General features: G+C 44.3%; 1 protein-coding gene across 2 annotated transcripts in view; it reads right to left on the minus strand.

The window, feature by feature from the left end:
• The window catches only part of USP10 (ubiquitin specific peptidase 10), a 201,214-nt gene that overhangs the window by 3,269 nt on the left and 179,646 nt on the right, over window positions 1–18,299 (minus strand). For both annotated transcript variants that reach the window (XM_029608088.1, XM_029608089.1), the window contains exon 13: window positions 16,157–16,222. In XM_029608088.1, the coding sequence (XP_029463948.1) occupies window positions 16,157–16,222 (66 nt within the window). The remainder of the gene's footprint in view (window positions 1–16,156; window positions 16,223–18,299) is intronic.

Here is an 18,299-nt window from a genome sequence, read left to right on the forward strand (position 1 = left end):
GATCGTTCCTGTGGGACGGAGAACTCATCCTCCCCACAGTCCTAGGAGAAGAGACAGCTGAGGGGGGATATGATAGAGGTGTTTAAAATCATGAGAGGTCTAGAACAGGTAGATGTGAATCGGTTATTTACTCTTTCAGATAGACTAGGGGGCACTCCATGAAGTTAGCATGTGGCACATTTAAAACTAATCAGAGAAAGTTCTTTTTCACTCAACGCACAATTAAACTCTGGAATTTGTTGCCAGAGGATGTGGTTAGTGCAGTTAGTATAGCTGTGTTTAAAAAAGGATTGGATAAGTTCTTGGAGGAGAAGTCCATTACCTGCTATTAAGTTGACTTAGAAAATAACCACTGCTATTACTAGTAACAGTAACATGGAATAGACTTGGTTTTTGGGTACTTGCCAGGTTCTTATGGCCTGGATTGGCCACTGCTGGATACAGGATGCTGGGCTTGATGGACCCTTGGTCTGACCCAGTATGGCATGTTCTTATGTTCTTAGTCTCCAAGGGCCTCTAGTAGTCTGGACAACAGACTCTCCCTCCTGGTTGTCAGCTCTGGTAATGTAGTCTCCTTGAGAGAGAGGGTATGAGCTCAGGCCATCAGCATTGCTGCTGCACCATTGGTGCCATGCCCAAGATCAGTTGCCCATGCCTTTGACACGGTCAAGCATCATCAGGCCATGGGTTGCCTTAGACATCAAGCACCTTGGGCCTCGAGCGCACTGAAGGCCTTCGGCTACAAAGGGCACCATGGATGCCATTGCCCCATGGATACCACTGAGCAACAGGGCACTCAAGCGTTGGAACGGGCATTCTGGGTTCACCAAAGGCATCAGTGCACTAAGAGCACCATCAAGTGCAGGCGGCACCTTTGATGTCATCGAGTGCCATAGGCGCCAACAAGCACCATCTCAATATCCAGATGGGCACAATGTGCACTGCGGGTGCCGCTGGGTGCCATGGAGCTCCACAGATGTGATAAATGCAGTCTGGCACCATGGATGCAGATGCGGTAGAGTACCCTGGGGTGTCATCAAGCACCATGGGCAACATCGAGAGCCACCGACACCTCAAAAGAACTATGGATGCTGACTAGCGCCATAGACAATGTTGAGGATGTTGAACGGGTCGATGTTGCGGGGCTTTCAAAGCCTTTGGGCGTGACCATCGATGCCTCTGGGCAAGGTAGGGGTCATTGATGTCTTCAGGCACCGTGGGTGCCATTAGCTGAGTACCTTCAAGGCTGTTGACCCCATGGTACCAATGAGTGTTTTTGGTGCTGTTGTGCCGCCAATGCCCTGGACGCAACATCATTCAGTGCCATAGATGTGGTCAGTTGCTAGCGAGTGCCAACTGTGCTATTGACTTCACAGGTGACATCAATGTAGGCACTGGCAGGCACAGTTGGATGTCGCCATGGGCACCATCGGGCACTATGGGCTTCCTCGATGCCATAGCATGCCAAGAGGCACGTTGACCACCAATGCCACCAAACTACTTTAGACAACATCAAGTGCCATGGACACCCTGAGGGCGATGTTAAGTACTGCCTAGCAACAGATTGATGCAGTCGAGATGCCAGTGGCACTGCTCCCACTGTTGTCACACTGAGCAAATGGCCAGTGGATCATGACAAATGTGATCGACACAGGGGGGAAACTATTCAACCAACACTGGGGGAAACTGTCTACCTCTTCAAGTGCTATGGCACTGTGGAATGCTGGGAGCCAGGGATGGCACTGTCACCATCTTCACCCAGTGCTCTGTCATTTTCATCATTAGTGCCCTTGTGTGTCTTGCCATAGGTGCTGTGTAGCACTTATGAAAAGGGCGCCATCATAAACTTTTTGATGGCCCTGTGTGGCTGGCCCAGCTGTGACATAGGGCTATGAACACGGACACCTCAATACTGAGTGTATAAGCGCCTCCATCAGCAGGACATGGTACCACTGCATGAGTGGTGGAATTCAGTGCAGGTGCACTAATTTTCTAGTGTCCTTTAGTGTGTGTTTCCACTTGGCAGCATATGTTATGTTCCACAATCGCCAGTGTGCTGGCATGTCTAAACTAAGTCTGCACCCCTGGTCACTCTACAATTGAGTAGATACCATGGGTGATAGTGTCGGAAGTCTTCCCTCTGTGAGAAAGAATAGGTCTTTTAGGGCCCTCCTGTCTTGGCTTACACTCAAATCCCCTTCATGAGGAAGCCTCAAGAGTCCAATCACTTGCAAGTTCATTGATCAGGCTAGAGCCTTGATTCTTCTGAATCTGTATTCCTCCTTGCGGGTTCCCTTATGAGACCTGGAGGAGTTGGGGTGGCAGCGGGAATCGAGTGAATCGTTTATCGCTGCATTCCTGCACTTAGTTACCATGGTGGCCATTCCAGTCTACCTAGGTGGCCGCCAGTAGCTGTCACCTCTTGAACATCAGAGGTCGACGACAGTATCACACTCATTTGGAGAGCAAGGAGTTTTTCAGGATCAGGACGGCCTGATTCCTGCTGTGTTTTCCCATCCTTTCTGAGAGGGGAGATATGGCTGTTTGTTTTCCAGAGGCAACTTTTTGGGGTTCCCTAGGGGGCATCTTGCTCCCCATTCTCCTTGGGGAGGGGGAAGGTTTGTTTCTGACTGGTGGCTGGAGGCCGTTCCCTGCTGGATCCAAGAGCTCATCTGACAGGACCACTCAACTCTGCCATTGTACTACTGTATGGCATTGCTGTTTCATAGGAGAGCTATTCTGGATTAGAACCCCCTGAGGTGTTCGGGATCCCTTCTTTGCTGCTCCCAGCAACATATATAGGTTTCTCTCGCATGAGAGTACTACTTCTGATACCTGCTGAGCGCAACACACATACTTTCATTTGGTGGCTGCTCCTGTTGGTCTATGGGCCCTACCTCTGTGAGGATCCCGAATGGCAGGTGTGCTTCCAGACGACTCGCCATATCCATGGTGTGTACATTAGAGGCGTGGGGATCTAGTAACTGAGGTCCTACAGCTTTGCTGCAGTCACTTGAGAGTTCTCCTCACACCTTTCGGGTATAACCCAGTTGGTAGCAGCGTTCGTAGATGGACAAGGTGGTCCTTGTGCTTATAGACGGTACACTTCATGAGCTGCAGGGTTATTAGGTGGAAGCATGCGTTATAGTTCACATCTATGCCAGTCTGGTGAACAGTCTGTTCTGTTGATTGGACTGGACCTGACCTGGTACCCTCTAGGTTTCTGGGGTAGTGAGGAAGTACTGTTTCAATAAATTGCACTTGCACCATCCCTGTTTTATCTCTCAGTGGCGAGATTCAGGACTTCTTCCTCAAGGAGGTTCGTACTCAGTTCATGTTATTCCTGTCTACTGAGAGGTCAGCCTTACTGGAAAAATCCCTGCTGAAATCATCTGGGGGGGGGGGGGGGGGGGAATATTGTTGGGATGTTACCCAAAGGAAAATTGGTTCTTACCTGATAATTTTCGTTCCTGAGGTACCACGGATCAGTCTAGACTCCTGGGTTTTGCCCCCACTCTAACAGATAGAGACAGAGAAGTTCTAAAGACTCTGACGTATATAGCAGGGCTCCACCTAGTCTGTCAGTATTGCACAGTCACAAAGTAGAATGGAGTTAAAAACCCAAAGTAACTATATACACTAACGTATAACCTTTACCTAAACAGAACCTAAAGACTACGAAAAACAAGACTGATCTGCAGACGAAAAGCATACATTGCTGACAGAGCGGACTCTCCATTACCTGTATATGCCGAGTGGGCGGGACTCTGGACAGATCCGTGGTACTACAGGAATGAAAATTATCAGGTAAGAACCAATTTTCCTTTCCCTGTATGTACCCGGATCAGTCCAGACTCCTGGGATGGGATCCGGAGAGGCCCACTCTCAGCACACCTTCTCCAAATCCCCCGGCATCCGGAGCCTGGACATCCAGATGGTAATGTCTAGTAAAAGCATGTAAAGATTTCCATGTGGCCGCTCTGCAAATCTCCTGTGGCGAAATTTGCTGACATTCAGCCCAGGAACGTGTTGAATGTGCCCTAAGACCCATCGGTAAGTGCTTGCCACGCAAGAAATATGCAGAATTTATAGCCTCCTTCAACCTTCGGGCGATCGTTGTCTTAGACGCCATATTACCCCTTTTGGGGCCACTCCAAAGAACAAAGATGATCCGAGACACGAAAACTATTAGTGAACTCCAAATAATGCATCAAGACCCTGCGAACATACAACTTCTTTAGGTCCTTAGCTAAAGGATCCGACCTGTTTAAATCTGAAAAGGAAGGAAGTTCTATTGATTGATTAAGCTGAAAGGAGGAAACAACCTTTGGAAGGAACGAAGGAACCGTTCGTAAGGATATTCCGGAATCAGAAATCCTTAAGAAGGGTTCCCTACAGGATAAAGCCTGAAGCTCAGATAATCTACGAGCCGAGGAAATTGCCACAAGATACACAACTTTTAAAGTAAGATCCTTTAAGGTGGCGTGTTTCAAAGGTTCAAAGGGCGCAGCACACAAAGCCGTGAGGACTAAATTTAAATTCCAAGAGGGACAAGGCTGTCTGAATGGAGGGTGTAAATGTTTTGCTCCCCGAAGGAAGCGCGAGACATCTGGGTGTGCCGACAACACTCGGCCCTGAATGGTACCACGTAAACAACCAAGAGCAGCTACCTGCACCAGCAAGGAGCTACACGATAAGCCCTTAGCTAAACCAGCTTGAAGGAAACACAAAATATCCGGCACAGACACCCGTGTAGGAACAATATCACGGTCCAAGCACCAAGACTCAAAAACCTTCCATACTCGCACATAAGACAGGGAAGTGGAAGCTTTTTGCGACCTCAAGAGCGTAGTCACTACAGCATCCATATAACCTTTACCCTTCAAACGCTGCCTCTCAAAAGCCAAGCCGCTAGACAAAAGCGATCGACTTGGTCGAAACAAACAGGCCCTTGATGAAGCAGGTTTGGAAGATCCGGGAATCTCAGAGGAGCCTCCACAGTCAGACCAGATCCGCAAACCATGGATGACGCGGCCACTCGGGAGTCACTAGAACGACATCTGCCGGATGTAGATCTACCCGTCTGAGCACTTTGCCGATTAGAGGCCAAGGAGGAAACACAAGTAGAACATTCATCGGCAAAGGAAGCACCAGAGCATCTACTCCTTCTGCTGCCGTGTCTCTGCGGCGAGCAAAGAATCGTGGAGCTTTGGAATTCTTGAATGTCGCCATGAGATCCATGCAAGGAGTGCCCCATCAGTCGCAAATTAGCTGAAAAGCTTTGTCGGCAAGTTCCCACTCCCCCAGATCGAGACTATGACGGCTGAGAAAATCCGCATGAACGTTGTCGACCCTCGCAATGTGGGACGCCGCTATGCTGACCAAGTGCTGTTCCGCTCAACTGATTAACTGGTGAGCTTCCAACGCCACGGACTGGCTCTTGGTTCCTCCTTGGCGATTGATATAAGCCACCATGGTCGCATTGTCGGATAGCATGCGGACTGACTTCCCCTTGAGAAGCGGAAGAAACTTCTGTAAGGCCAAACGAACCGCCCTTGTCGCCAACCAATTGATGGACCATTGAGATTCCTCTTGGGACCATAGTCCTTGGACAGACTTCCTACGACACACTGCCCCCCAACCGGAAAGGCTGGCATCCATGGTCACTACCATCCAGTGCGGAACTACCAAAGGAACTCCTCGAGTCAAGTTGTCCGAAAGCAGCCACCAATCCAAACTGGATCGAGCCATCTTAGTCAATGGACGAGGAAGGTGAAATTGTACTGACACTGGGTCCCATCGGGAAAGTAACGCCGATTGCAAAGGACGCATGTGAGCGAAAGCCCAGGGAACTAGATCTAACGTTGAAGTCATTGAACCCAGAACTTGTAAGTAATAACTTTTGGAGGATGCTTGGACAACAACCCTCGAACCTGACCCTGCAACTTTAGAATGCGTTCTGACGTCAGGAAAACTTTGCTTTGTCTCGTATCGAAGAGGACCCCCAGATATTCTAAAGACTGGGAGGGAAATAGATGACTCTTGGACAGTGACAACCAAGCCAAGGGTTTGTAACAAATGAGGTACCCTGTGGATCGCTTCCTGGCAAAGGATCTCCGACTTTGCTCGAATAGGCCAATCGTCGAGATACGGATGAACCAACAATCCCTCTCGATGAAGTTGCGCTGCCACCACCACCATAATTTTGGTGAATGTCCTGGGTGCTGTGGCTAGGCCGAATGGCAGGGCTTGAAACTGGTAATAACATCCCAGGATTGAGAATCGCAGGAACTTCTGATGATTGGATCGAATACCGATGTGTAAATACGCTTCTGTCAGATCTAGAGAGGCCAGAAACTCTCCCTGACGAACCGCAATGACTGACCTCAACGTCTCCATGCAGAAGCGGGGAATCCGCAGACACCTGTTGACCCGCCTTAAATAGAGAATAGGCGGAAAGTTCCCTCTTTTTTTGTAACCACAAAGTAAATGGAGTAACGGCCCTTCCATTGTTGAGATGGAGGAACAGGGATGATAGCGCCGAGGTTCAACAAGCACTGTAACATCTCTTCTACCACCTGGCGCTTGGTTGCATACCTGCACGGGGAAACCAGGAACTTGGGACTGGGACGGCATGCAAAATCTAAAACGTAGCCGTGTCTTATCACAGAGAGAACCCACTGGTCTGAATTTATTTTGGTCCACTCCTCGTAAAAAAGAGAATCTGCCTCAGACTACAGGAACAGAGGAATGGACCGGCATCACATCATTGCGAAGGTTTTCCACTCTGTGCTGACTGGGAGATATCTGGTCTACTAAAACATCCACGAAAAGGCTGAGACCACAACTGTTGCCTGTTGGAATTTTGTCGAAAGGAGGAGTTTGGCATCCAAGGAGCCCTAGATTTTCCACCTCCACGAAAATGAGATTTTGAGGAAAAAGTAACTCTGTTTCGGCTGATCTTCTGGCAAATGAACTTTATTCTCTCCCAGAGACTGAATTAAATCCTCTAGCTCCTTACCAAACAGTAGTTTGCCCTTGAAAGGAAGAGACCTCAGGCGAGACTTAGAAGAAACATCAGCCGACCAATTTCGTAGCCACAAGAGACTACGAGCAGAAACAGCTGAAACCATGGTTCTAGCAGATGTGCGGAGTAAATCATAAAAGACATCTGCACTATAAGCAATGACCGCTTCAAGCCGACCCGCTTGGAGGACTTCCGCCTCAGAGAGCGATTCATTGGCCTGAAGTTGTTGTAGCCAACAAAGACCCGCTCTCAAGGAAAAATTACTACACATAGCCGCTCTGACGCCCAGTGCCGAGACTTAAAAAATCTTTTTTAATTGAAGCTCTAGCTTTCTATCTTGCAAATCCTTGAAAGCAGTAGCTCCTGTAACAGGGATGGTGGCCTTTTTTGTTACAGCTAACACTGCTGCAGCATCCACCTTGGGAGTACGAAGCAGTTCTAAAGCTTCCTCCGGTAAAGGGTATAGCTTATCCATAGCCTTAGCAACTTTCAGACCCAAGTCTGGAGTATCCCATTCCCTAAAAATCAAATCCGTGGCTGAAAAATGAAAGGGAAAAAAAGAGGATGGTCCTCGGAGACCCAACAATACTGGCTCTGAAGATCCCAGCCGAGATTCTTCATGGGGTGCCTTAATACCCAACTCCCCTAAAATAGCGGGAATGAGAGGTCCTAACTCTTCCTTCCTAAAGAGACGGACAACCTCCTTCCACCACATGGGTCATGAGACGGGTCATCCCCTTCCACCACATGAGAACCCTGGGAAACCCCGTGTAAGTGGTCTGGATCCCCATCAGCCCCCCGCGGAGGCTGCGAAGGCTCATCCATGTCATCCGGGCTATCAGAATCGGTGGAGGTAGTAGAATCAGGTTGAGGAGATACTAACCTCAAAGGACGCTTAGATTTAGGGGGTTCAAGCCCAACTCGAGACATGGCCCGTTTCTTAGGCACGGCTGGAGAATCCAATAGCAAAGATTTATCCAGCGCTCTTTTTCCCTGCTTAAAAGCCCTGTGGAGGAGCAGTACAAAATCTGAAGAAAAAGTCAGAGGAAGCAGCATCTGTATCCCCATTAGGGAAATCTGTGCTGCCTGTTGCGCCCATACTTGCTGAGTTGTCCCCCTCAGGGACTATTCTTTGAGGGGATAAAGACGGAAGAATCCCCTCCCCCACCGCTGACAGGGCCGATAAGTTTGCTGACTCGAGCAAATTCAAAATGGCGCCCGTTCCCGCGCTCAGCGGGAACGGGGTGACAGAAGGAGAGGGCAAGTTTTGAAAAATTCCGGAGACCTACTGGACCCGTAAAACAACCCCCTTAGGAGTTGTGGAAGCTCCCTCTCCCCGAGACACGCAGTTTGAACACAGGCTGTCCCTCAATAAGCGTGCGCGCCACTCCACAAGCCCGGCAAGATAACCTCCGTGGCATTTTTACCTCAGCAAAAAGGAAAATTTTCACTGCCAAAAAAAGCAAAAAAAACGACAGCGAAAAAAGAAACGGAGGGGCCCGACTAGACTGCGAGGGAAGCGAGTGTCCAAATATTACAAGTAAATTTTGGGGAAAAAAACATTTTTTTTTATACTTGCCCAATAGCTTGCGGGTCCTGGTCCAACTGGGAGGATTGAGCCAGGCTCCCCGGAATCACCCCCAGTACTGCACTAAGGTTATATGAAGGGCCCTCAACCCACAGCAGCAGCTGCTTCTAAAACCAGGGGGATAGTCCTCTTAGAACCTGACAACCCCTGGGAGGCTGAAACCAGTCTCACTTCTGTGCTCCGTAAGAAAACTAATTAAGAAATTAACCTAACTTATTATTTTCTTAGTATAATAATTATTTTTTATTTTTTAAAAGCTATCACAGGCTGTAGGTTTTGCTTCTGCTCCATCTGCTAGAGACAGAGAAATACTGACGGACTGTAGGTGGAGCCCTGCTATATACGTCAGAGTCTTTAGAACTTCTCTGTGTCTATCTGCTAGAGGTGGGGCAAAACCCAGGAGTCTGAACTGATCCAGGTACGTACAGGGACACTGATTATACAGGCTTCTTTTGTTTCCTGCAGACCCGGGCTTTGCCTTCTAGTATGTGCTGCTTCTTCTTCCAGTCAGGATGTCCAAAGAGTAGCTGTGGAGTGGACTGGTGTATCTCCCTGTTTACTTTCAGGGAATGGTAAACCATCCTTTCCCTTTTTATTTTTTTCATTTGGATTAGTACTACCTTTGACTTTCCATACTTTGCTTGGTTTGTCAAAGTGCTTTCCTTTTCGCCTGAGCTTATTGCGCTGGGAGGGAGGATATGCTTGCTAATCGAAGTACCAGGAAAGGATGCGCTTTGGTCACAGCTCACCATCCATGCTTGAGATTTTAGAGTAAGGTAGCCCCTTCCATTCCTTGGCACTCCTTTCCACGCCTTCTGCCCTGGGGGGGGGGGGGGGGGGTGTCAATTTTTTTCTTGTAGTTTTTGGCAGATAGGGTCTGCCGCAGACCCTGTTTTCTAAAGGCATAACTAGGTTTGTGATACATAATATTAAAGACTAAGTAAATTGGTATACTTCTGCTGTCTTTGAGTCGATGATGAGCCACGGTGCCAAGCACATAAGTTATACAAGATGTGGCTTGCGATTACAAAGGCAGCCACATTAGACAGTGTAGTTATTTTATTTTTTAATCATATTATTTTATATAATTTTTTTTATAGCAAGATATGACTGATACTATCCCTATAAAAGAATGTTAGTCTGAATTCGATCAGTCAGATTTTTGAAATTAATAAAGCTAAATTAGTATTCAAGTACTCCGCACACTGTACCTTTCCTATCACAACATTTTTAATTGTAGACACGATGCACACTATATTAATATAGATCTTTTCATTTTATTTTTGCATTTTTATATTGATTTTATAGGCATTGTCTATAGCCCATACAAAGTACTACACTCTGAAGGAGACATAGCATCAATACATGCTAAGAGTAAGCGTTTACATGTTTGTCATTAGTTTTACTATATACACTTTCTTTTTACTTCCTTTTTTTCCTTTTTCCTCTTTTTCTTCTTTTTTCTTTTCCTTTTTTACACATATCACATACACGTGGCGAGCTCTTTTAATTTTCCATACAATTATTTAATTTATGGTACTCATGGTAACTTTTTATAGTTAAAGGCAATATGCATTTGTACTGTTTTATTTGTTTAGCTGGTGTTTGCTGATTTTACTGTGCTCATTTTATGGTGCTGGTTTTACTATTTATTGATCTATTTATTTCACTTACATCTTGCGGTTTCTAGACTTTTACCATACATTTCCATGTTACCATTTTACATGTATCATTTTATATGTTCATTTTAAATGTTTGTTTATTATATGTCTTTATTAGTTTTATTCATTTTTATATTTTTAATGTCATTTATTGTATGTTTTTAGCCCCTGATGCAGCCCTACTGAAAAAGAGGGCGAAACTCGGCTGGAGTCGGGCTCCATTGCGTATATTTGCACACAATAAACTTCTACAAGATCGGACATTTGATTGCTTATTGTGTACTGTTGCTCTCACGGCTTTATGAAGCAACCTTCCTTGCTGCTTTTTTAGTAGCAGACCCTGTTTTGCCACCTGTTATTCTAAGTATTTGCTTGTTTTTCAATGCCTGTTGTGGCTAATAGCCAATCATTGGTTGTTCATAGGCAAATGAATTCTGTTCTTCCACTTCAGATGCTTGTGAACCACAGTTTTCTTTTTGGAGGGCTTTCTCAACCCAGATTTTCAGCTGTCTTGTGCCATCAAAGGAAACTGTGTGGTCTTCATCCAAGAGCTCTTCTTTTGGTTGAATTTTGTGCCTTTACCTATACCACAATAGGATCCAGGACTACTGTTGCTTGACAGGGTTCACTGTTGGGACCTCTGACTGCATTACTTTCTGTGAGACACATTGTGCTTCTCTCCCTGAGTTTGCATAACTCCCCTGCCTTAGGCACCTACCTATGCCTTAAGCATCGATTTTGTCTATAGGTCTCTCCCTTGAGTAAAATCCAATTCCCTCCTAGCTCCACTTCTGGTTTAGTAGCTTCATGTACAAAAGGGGGAAAGGTGATGCCTTCAACACTATGGGGTTTCCCCGCTTTGTCCTGTCTGGGGCAGCCTGCAGCTAGGAATTCACTCAAGTGTGAGAACTGCCATCCTGCTTGTCCTCAGAGAAAGTAGAGTTTCTTACCTGTAACAGATGTTCTCCGAGGACAGCAGGAAGTCAGGTCTCACAAAACCCACCCACCTCCACTGTAAGATGGTTCTCCATGTATTAGCTATATCATGGACTGAGGGGCTATGCCTAGGGGGTAGGGAAGTGACAACAATACATGCTCATTAAGGCATGTTGAAAATGCCAGAATTTTTTAGATCAAAGTTCCGTGACAGGTTGCATTGGATGGTGTCACCCATGTGTGAGGACTGACATCCTGATAACCTTGGAGAACTGTTACAGGTAAGCAACTCTTGCTTTCCTCCAAAATGAAAGCATGTGCATTAGCCTTATGATTTCCTGACTGAAACATGTAAGCTATTACAACTTTGGTTTTTAATTCATATGAGAACAGCAGACAGTGAAATTCAACTTCACAGAAGCCTTCAGTTAAAAGTAATGGAACAGTTGTGATGTTGGACGGTCTGCAGTGTTGTAGCAGTGGGTACACCATGACACTACTCTATGGTTAAAAGTGTGAGGCCTGTAAATTAAGTCAAGCTGCAGGATACTCAAGAAGATGATTATTTATTTATTAAATTTCAATACCGACATTAGTGGGGACATATCGGTTTACATCAAACTAAAAACATATGGAAAGAGAGTTACATTAAACAGGGAGGTGGGGAGGGATTGATAGCAACTGTGAGAACGTAGATGTGCTCTAGTGCTATACTTTCAAAAGGGAAACTATGAGAAAATGAGAAAAATAGAAAAAACTGAAATGAGGAGCTGCATAGGTAAAAAGTGTGCAAGAGGCATGGACGCTGTTAAAAAATACCATCCTAGAAGCGCGGTCCAGATGTATTCCACACATTAAGAAAGGTGGAAGGCAGGCAAAACGATTACCGGCAAGGTTAAAAGGTGAGGTGAAAGAAGCTATTTTAGCCAAAAGATCTTCATTCAAAAACTGGAAGAAGGATCCAACAAAATAAAATAGGATAAAGCATAAGCGTTGGCAAGTTAAATGTAAGACATTGATAAGACAGGTTAAGAGAGAATTTGAAAAGAAGTTGGCTGTAGAGGAAAAAACTCACAGTAAAAACGTTTTAAAATATATCCGAAGCAGAAAGCCTGTGAGGGAGTCAGTTGGACTGTTCGATGATCGAGGGGGTTAAAGGGGCAGTTAGAGAAGATAAGGCCATCGTGGAAAGATTATTTCTTTGCTTCGGTATTTACTGAAGAGGATGTTGGGGAGATACACGTTCCGGAGAAGGTTTTCATGGGTAATGATTCAGATGGACTGAACCAAATCACAGTGAACCTAGAAGATGTGGTAGGCCTGATTGACAAACTGAAGAGTAGTAAATCACCTGGACTAGATGGTATATACCCCAGGGTTCTGAAGGAACTAAAAAATGAAATTTCAGAATTAGTAAAAATTTGTAACCTATCATTAAAATCATCCATTGTACCTGAAGACTGGAGGGTGGCTAATGTAACCCCAATAATTAAAAAGGGCTCCGGGGCGATCTGGGAAACTACAGACCAGTTAGCTTGACTTCAGTGCCAGGAAAAATAGTGGAAAGTGTTCTAAACATCAAAATCACAGAACATATAGAAAGACATGGCTTAATGGAACAAAGTCAGCATGGCTTTACCCAAGGCAAGTCTTGCCTCACAAATCTGCTTCACTTTTTTTTGAAGGGGGTTCATAAACACGTAGATAAAGTTGAACACAGGTAGGTGTAGTGTATTTCAGAAAGCATTTGACAAAGTTCCTCATGGGAGGCTTCAAGGAAAAGTAAACGGTCATGGGATAGGTGTGGATTACAAACTGGTTAAAAGACAGGAAACAGAGTAGGGTTAAATGGACAATTTTCTCAGTGGAGGGCGGTGGGCAGGGAGTGCCTCAGGGATCTGGTACTGGGACCCTTACTTTTCAATATATTTATAAATGACCTGAAAAGGAATATGACGAGTGAGGTAATAAAATTTGCAGATGATACAAAATTATTCAGAGTAGTTAAATCACAAGCGGATTGTGATGAATTGCAGAACCTTGTGAGACTGGAAAATTGGGCATCCAAATGGCAGATGAAATTTAATGTGGATAAGTGCAAGATGATGCATATAGGGAAAAATTAACCCATGCTATAGTTACACGATGTTATGTTCCATATTAGAAGCTATTACCCAGGAAAGAGATCTAGGCGTCATAGTGGATAATACATTGAAATAGTCTGTTCAGTGTGCTGCAGCAGTTCAAAAAGCAAACAATATTGGGGAATTATTAGAAAGGGACTGGTGAATAAAACGGAAAATGTCATAATGCCTCTCTATCACTCCATCGTGAGACCACACCTTGAATACTGTGTACAATTCTGGTCGCCACAGAAGGTACAGAGAAGGGCGACCAAAACGATAAAGGGGATGGAACAGCGCCCCTATGAGGAAAGTCTAAAGACGTTAGGACTGTTCAACTTGGAGAAGAGATGGCTGAAGGGGGATATGATAGAGGTGTTTAAAATCATGAGAGGTCTAGAACGGGTAAATGTGAATCGGTTATTTACTCTTTCAGATAATAGAAGGACTAGGGGGCACTCCTGAAGATAGCATGTGGCACATTTAAAACTAATTGTGCGTTGAGTGAAAAAGAACTTTCTCTGATTAAACTCTGGAATTTGTTGCCAGGGGATATAGTTAGTGCAGTTAGTGTAGTTGGGTTTAAAAAAAGGTTTGGATACGATCTTGGAGAAGTCCATTACCTGCTATTAATCAAGCTGACTTAGAAAATAGCCACTGCTATTACTAGCATCAGTAATATGGGACCAAAGTTAGTTTTTGGGTACTTGCCAGGTTCTTATAAGCCTAGATTGACCACTGTTGGAAACAGGATGCTGGGCTTGATGGACCTTTGGTCTGACCCAATATGGCATGTTCTTATGATAATAACTAATCTTAACACATTTTTTAAATTAAATAGATATCACAGTTTCCATTTGAAAATGACAAAACTATAAAATACTTTCCCCCTGTTTAACTGTGATTGTTTTTCAGTTTTTGCTTTATTTTGCCTGGGAATTTCAAACATAATAAATTAGTGGGAAAAATGACAACACACAGGAGAAAAAAAAATCAGTAAAAAAAAAGTATTTTTTCCACAGATTTCTTTTTTGGTCTAACTTTGAAATTCCCAGGCAAAATAAAGTAAAAACTGAAAATAAGTACATGTTTTCTTTTGTCTGTGTTTGCAATGTAATGTATTTTATGATTGGTTTTAATGTTAGCCACTTTGAACTTCTGGATAAATGTGGCATATAAACTTTTTAAAATAAAAAGAAAAGAAAACGAAGGGCCCTAGATATTGTATAGGAATGGGCCCTTAAGAGTTCTGAAATACAAAATGATGGAAGCATCAAACTGACTGCAGTCTTTTCTATCCAAACCAGGCTTCCAATACTATGTTGCAATCAGCACAGTTCAGAATTACATGCCACGTGCTTTGCAGCACCTGACCAAACCCATACTACACAGAAACTTCCAAAGGCAAGGAGGGAACTGAACGTGCTTACTATTACTGCCCCAATCACAAATACATGCAATGGAATGAAAAGGAAACCATGCCCAAATAAACCATACAATATAAAACACTTATTTTGAGGAGTGAACTTGTCATATCCCCCCAAGCAAGTCTTTTGAGACACTTGAGCTCCTTGTCTGCACTACAATAGTTTCACAAGCTAGAATCTGCCTGACAGTTAGGATTGCTCCATTTTCCTAAGCAATTTCATCACACGACTCTGTAAGACTACCACATGTTCCCAAACCGCTTCCAAATTTTTCAAAATCACTAGACGTTCTCATAAAAAGGTGAGAACAGGATTTATTTTTGTTTACACTTTCAAATTTAAGGCTTGTATGTATAAAAAAAAATCTTAGAAGTGGCTGTGTGTGAAGTTTACAAATTTACAACTGTGGATTTTGTTTGTAATGCAAGGGTAAAAAAATTAGTTTAGTGCTCGGTGAAAACTACCATAAATAACTGCTTTTTCGATCAGATTATTCTGTCATTTCAGAGGAAAACAAAAATGTGAAAAATCTTTGCTCTGCCTTTGAGAGACGGAGAGAGGGAGGGAGCAGCAAAATGCAGGCGGGTCTGTGCCCAAGGCTTAAATTGTCTGTCCCAGCAAAACTCCCTCTTTTTAGTATCCATTCCATTTAACACAAAATCTCTTTCAAATTAAATATGCATTAGAAACCTGAGCAAAAACTACTTCTCCCACTGCAACTTGTTTATTTAAAATTACTTGTATCCCACACCCTCCAAAGTTCAGGGCAGGTAACAAAAACACTCAAAATTGCATAAACAAACATACAAAATAAACAGACACAATCGATTGGACCCGATATATCTGGAAACAGATACAAGGGACTGAACCAGATATATATCTATGACCATGCAGATTTCTTCTTGAAAAACTGAAACAAGGCAGTTGAGTAAATCCAGGACTGGGTCAGCCTGCCCCTTGCGATGTGGTGCAAACTGATCACCTCAAGGTACCAACACCATTCCCTGCTGCTGGCCTCACTTCTCTCTCCAAACCTTCAATTATTAGTCCAGAGATAGTTAAGCATTATCCACTAAATTCTTACCTGGTTCAGTATTTTTTTTCAATCTATGCTCACTCTCCTGGTATGTAAGTTTCCACAAGTGAGGATTCAATCCTACCCCCAAATCACTGCAATATTGATAGAGTGGTTCAAGTCATTTGTAACCCATCTGTAATAAATTCCTTTATTTACTGCTCTCCAAGACACAGGCAAGGAGTAAGGAGGGCTTGTGGAAAGGTATAACAAAAGAAAAAGCCTAGTCGCTACCAATGGTATTGTGTGTCACCTTGGTATAAATGAGTACAATATCAATTAATCTGCCCCGTCACTCTGGTAACAGAAGTGCCAATACCTGCAAAGAGCCGATAGGTTCTTTGGCCTTTGAAAATCTTACTTTTCACGCCTGGAGAAAGTAGATCTGAAAAACAAAGAGCAAACATTTCTGCATTAGACCAACAACTACTGCAGTAAAGAAGGTTTGTTCTGTCCAGCACTTCCTTTTGGGCTATCAGCTCAAAAAACAAATGGCCTCTGTTGGCTCTACTTACGATTAATTGTAATTTTCCCCCTGTTTTATATTTCCTATCCTGCCCCACACCCTCACTCAAGTCCATTCACTGGGACAGTCCTCAGCCAGCCCTAGGTCCAGCCACAAGGTGTCGCCATTCTGCAATGACAGAGTCCCTCCCCCTTTAGACTGAGTACTGCCTTCCAGGTATGATTTTAGTTAAGCCCTTTGGGAGGTGAGGACTTGGGCTCCTCTGTACCAAGTTTTGGGGGATTTTGTGTAAATTGACATTCCTTGTTATCTTTTCTACTTTATTTTCCTCCTGCTCCTTTAGGCTTCCAACTCAATGCAATCTGGCACTTAGACATTATGGCACCAAGCATGTTCATTTGCAACTACTGGGGATTTTGCCCCCTTTTTAACCCCCTCTTGTGCTGCCCAGCCACTGCAGTGAAAGTCCTCAATCAGTGGCCACAGATTGTGGGGACCTCTGGAACCCACATACACAACATGATAAATGATGACCAATAAGGATCAAGTGGCTCATTCAGTCAGCCCCTGTCGACACTGCTCTAAGGACATATCCCAGGTGTCAGCCGCACAATCTTGAACACCTGCAGGATATCACTACTTCTACAAGGCAGTTTTGTCATCTTTCCTCTTTTGTCCTCTACCACTCCAGGCAGATGAATATACAAGATCATATACTCTATGGCTTTTACCTAACCTGTAACCTCTGTTCCTACCACTGCCCTCTATATTTGTCCAAAACACGTTTACATTCTGGCACAGTTTGGTTTTTACCCTCTACCATCCTCTCAGTAAAGAATTATTTCCTGTAATCGACCTGTTTCTAGGTACTGCACCCTCTTTTCCTTTAGAAATGTTTCAAGAGCTTTGTTCACTACCAAAGTCTGTAGTTGTTTGCCTCCTCCTTGTGCCTGTTATTTATTTCTGCCCTTCTCTAGCCTCCTGAGACTCCTGCCTCGAAAGTATGCATCCCATCTGACAAGTTCTTGTAACTTTTGAGCAAGACTGGGACTTCCTCCGCCTAGGAGCTGTAAATGCCTCCATCATAGCATCCGCAGCCTCAGCTAGTAGAAGGAACAAAAGGTAGGCTCGCAAATCGAACCCAGGTTTCTCACAGCACTGCCACAGAGCCCACTTTCTCTGTTTTGCACATAATATGTGATGATGAAGAAGAGAACAAATAATAAATTATCACCAGGTTTGACAAAAAGGAAGAGTTACATATGACACCAAATATAGAAACATAGAAATGACGGCAGAAGAAGACCAAACAGCCCATCCAGTCTGCCCAGCAAGCTTCACACATTTTTTCTCATACTTATCTGTTTCTCTTAGCTCTTTGGTTCTATTTCCCTTCCACCCCCACCATTAATGTAGAGAGCAGTGATGGAGCTGCATCCAAGTGAAATATCAAGCTTGATTAGTTAGGAGTAGTAGGGGTAGTAACCGCCGCAATAAGCAAGCTACACCCATGCTTATTTGTTTTACCCAGACTATGTTATTCAGCCCTTATTGGTTGTTTTTCTTCTCCCCTGCCGTTGAAGCAGAGAGCTATGCTGGATATGCGTGAAGTATCAGTTTTTCTTCTCCCCTGCCGTTGAAGCAGAGAGCTATGCTGGATATGCGTGTAGTATCAGTTTTTCTTCTCCCCTGCCGTTGAAGCAGAGAGCTATGCTGGATATGCGTGAAGTATCAGTTTTTCTTCTCCCCTGCCGTTAAAGCAGAGAGCTATGCTGGATTTGCGTGAAGTATCAGTTTTTCTTCTCCCCTGCCGTTGAAGCAGAGAGCTATGCTGGATATGCATTGAAAGTGAAGTATCAGGCTTATTTGGTTTGGGGTAGTAACCGCCGTAACAAGCCAGCTACTCCCCTCTTTGTGAGTGCAAATCCTTTTTTCCACGTTTTCTCTTGCTGTTGAAGCTTAGAGCAATGTTGGAGTCACAGTAACCGTGTGTATG

The sequence above is a fragment of the Rhinatrema bivittatum genome, chromosome 7, assembly GCF_901001135.1.
Source record: "Rhinatrema bivittatum chromosome 7, aRhiBiv1.1, whole genome shotgun sequence".
Classification (NCBI taxonomy): Eukaryota; Metazoa; Chordata; class Amphibia; order Gymnophiona; family Rhinatrematidae; genus Rhinatrema; species Rhinatrema bivittatum.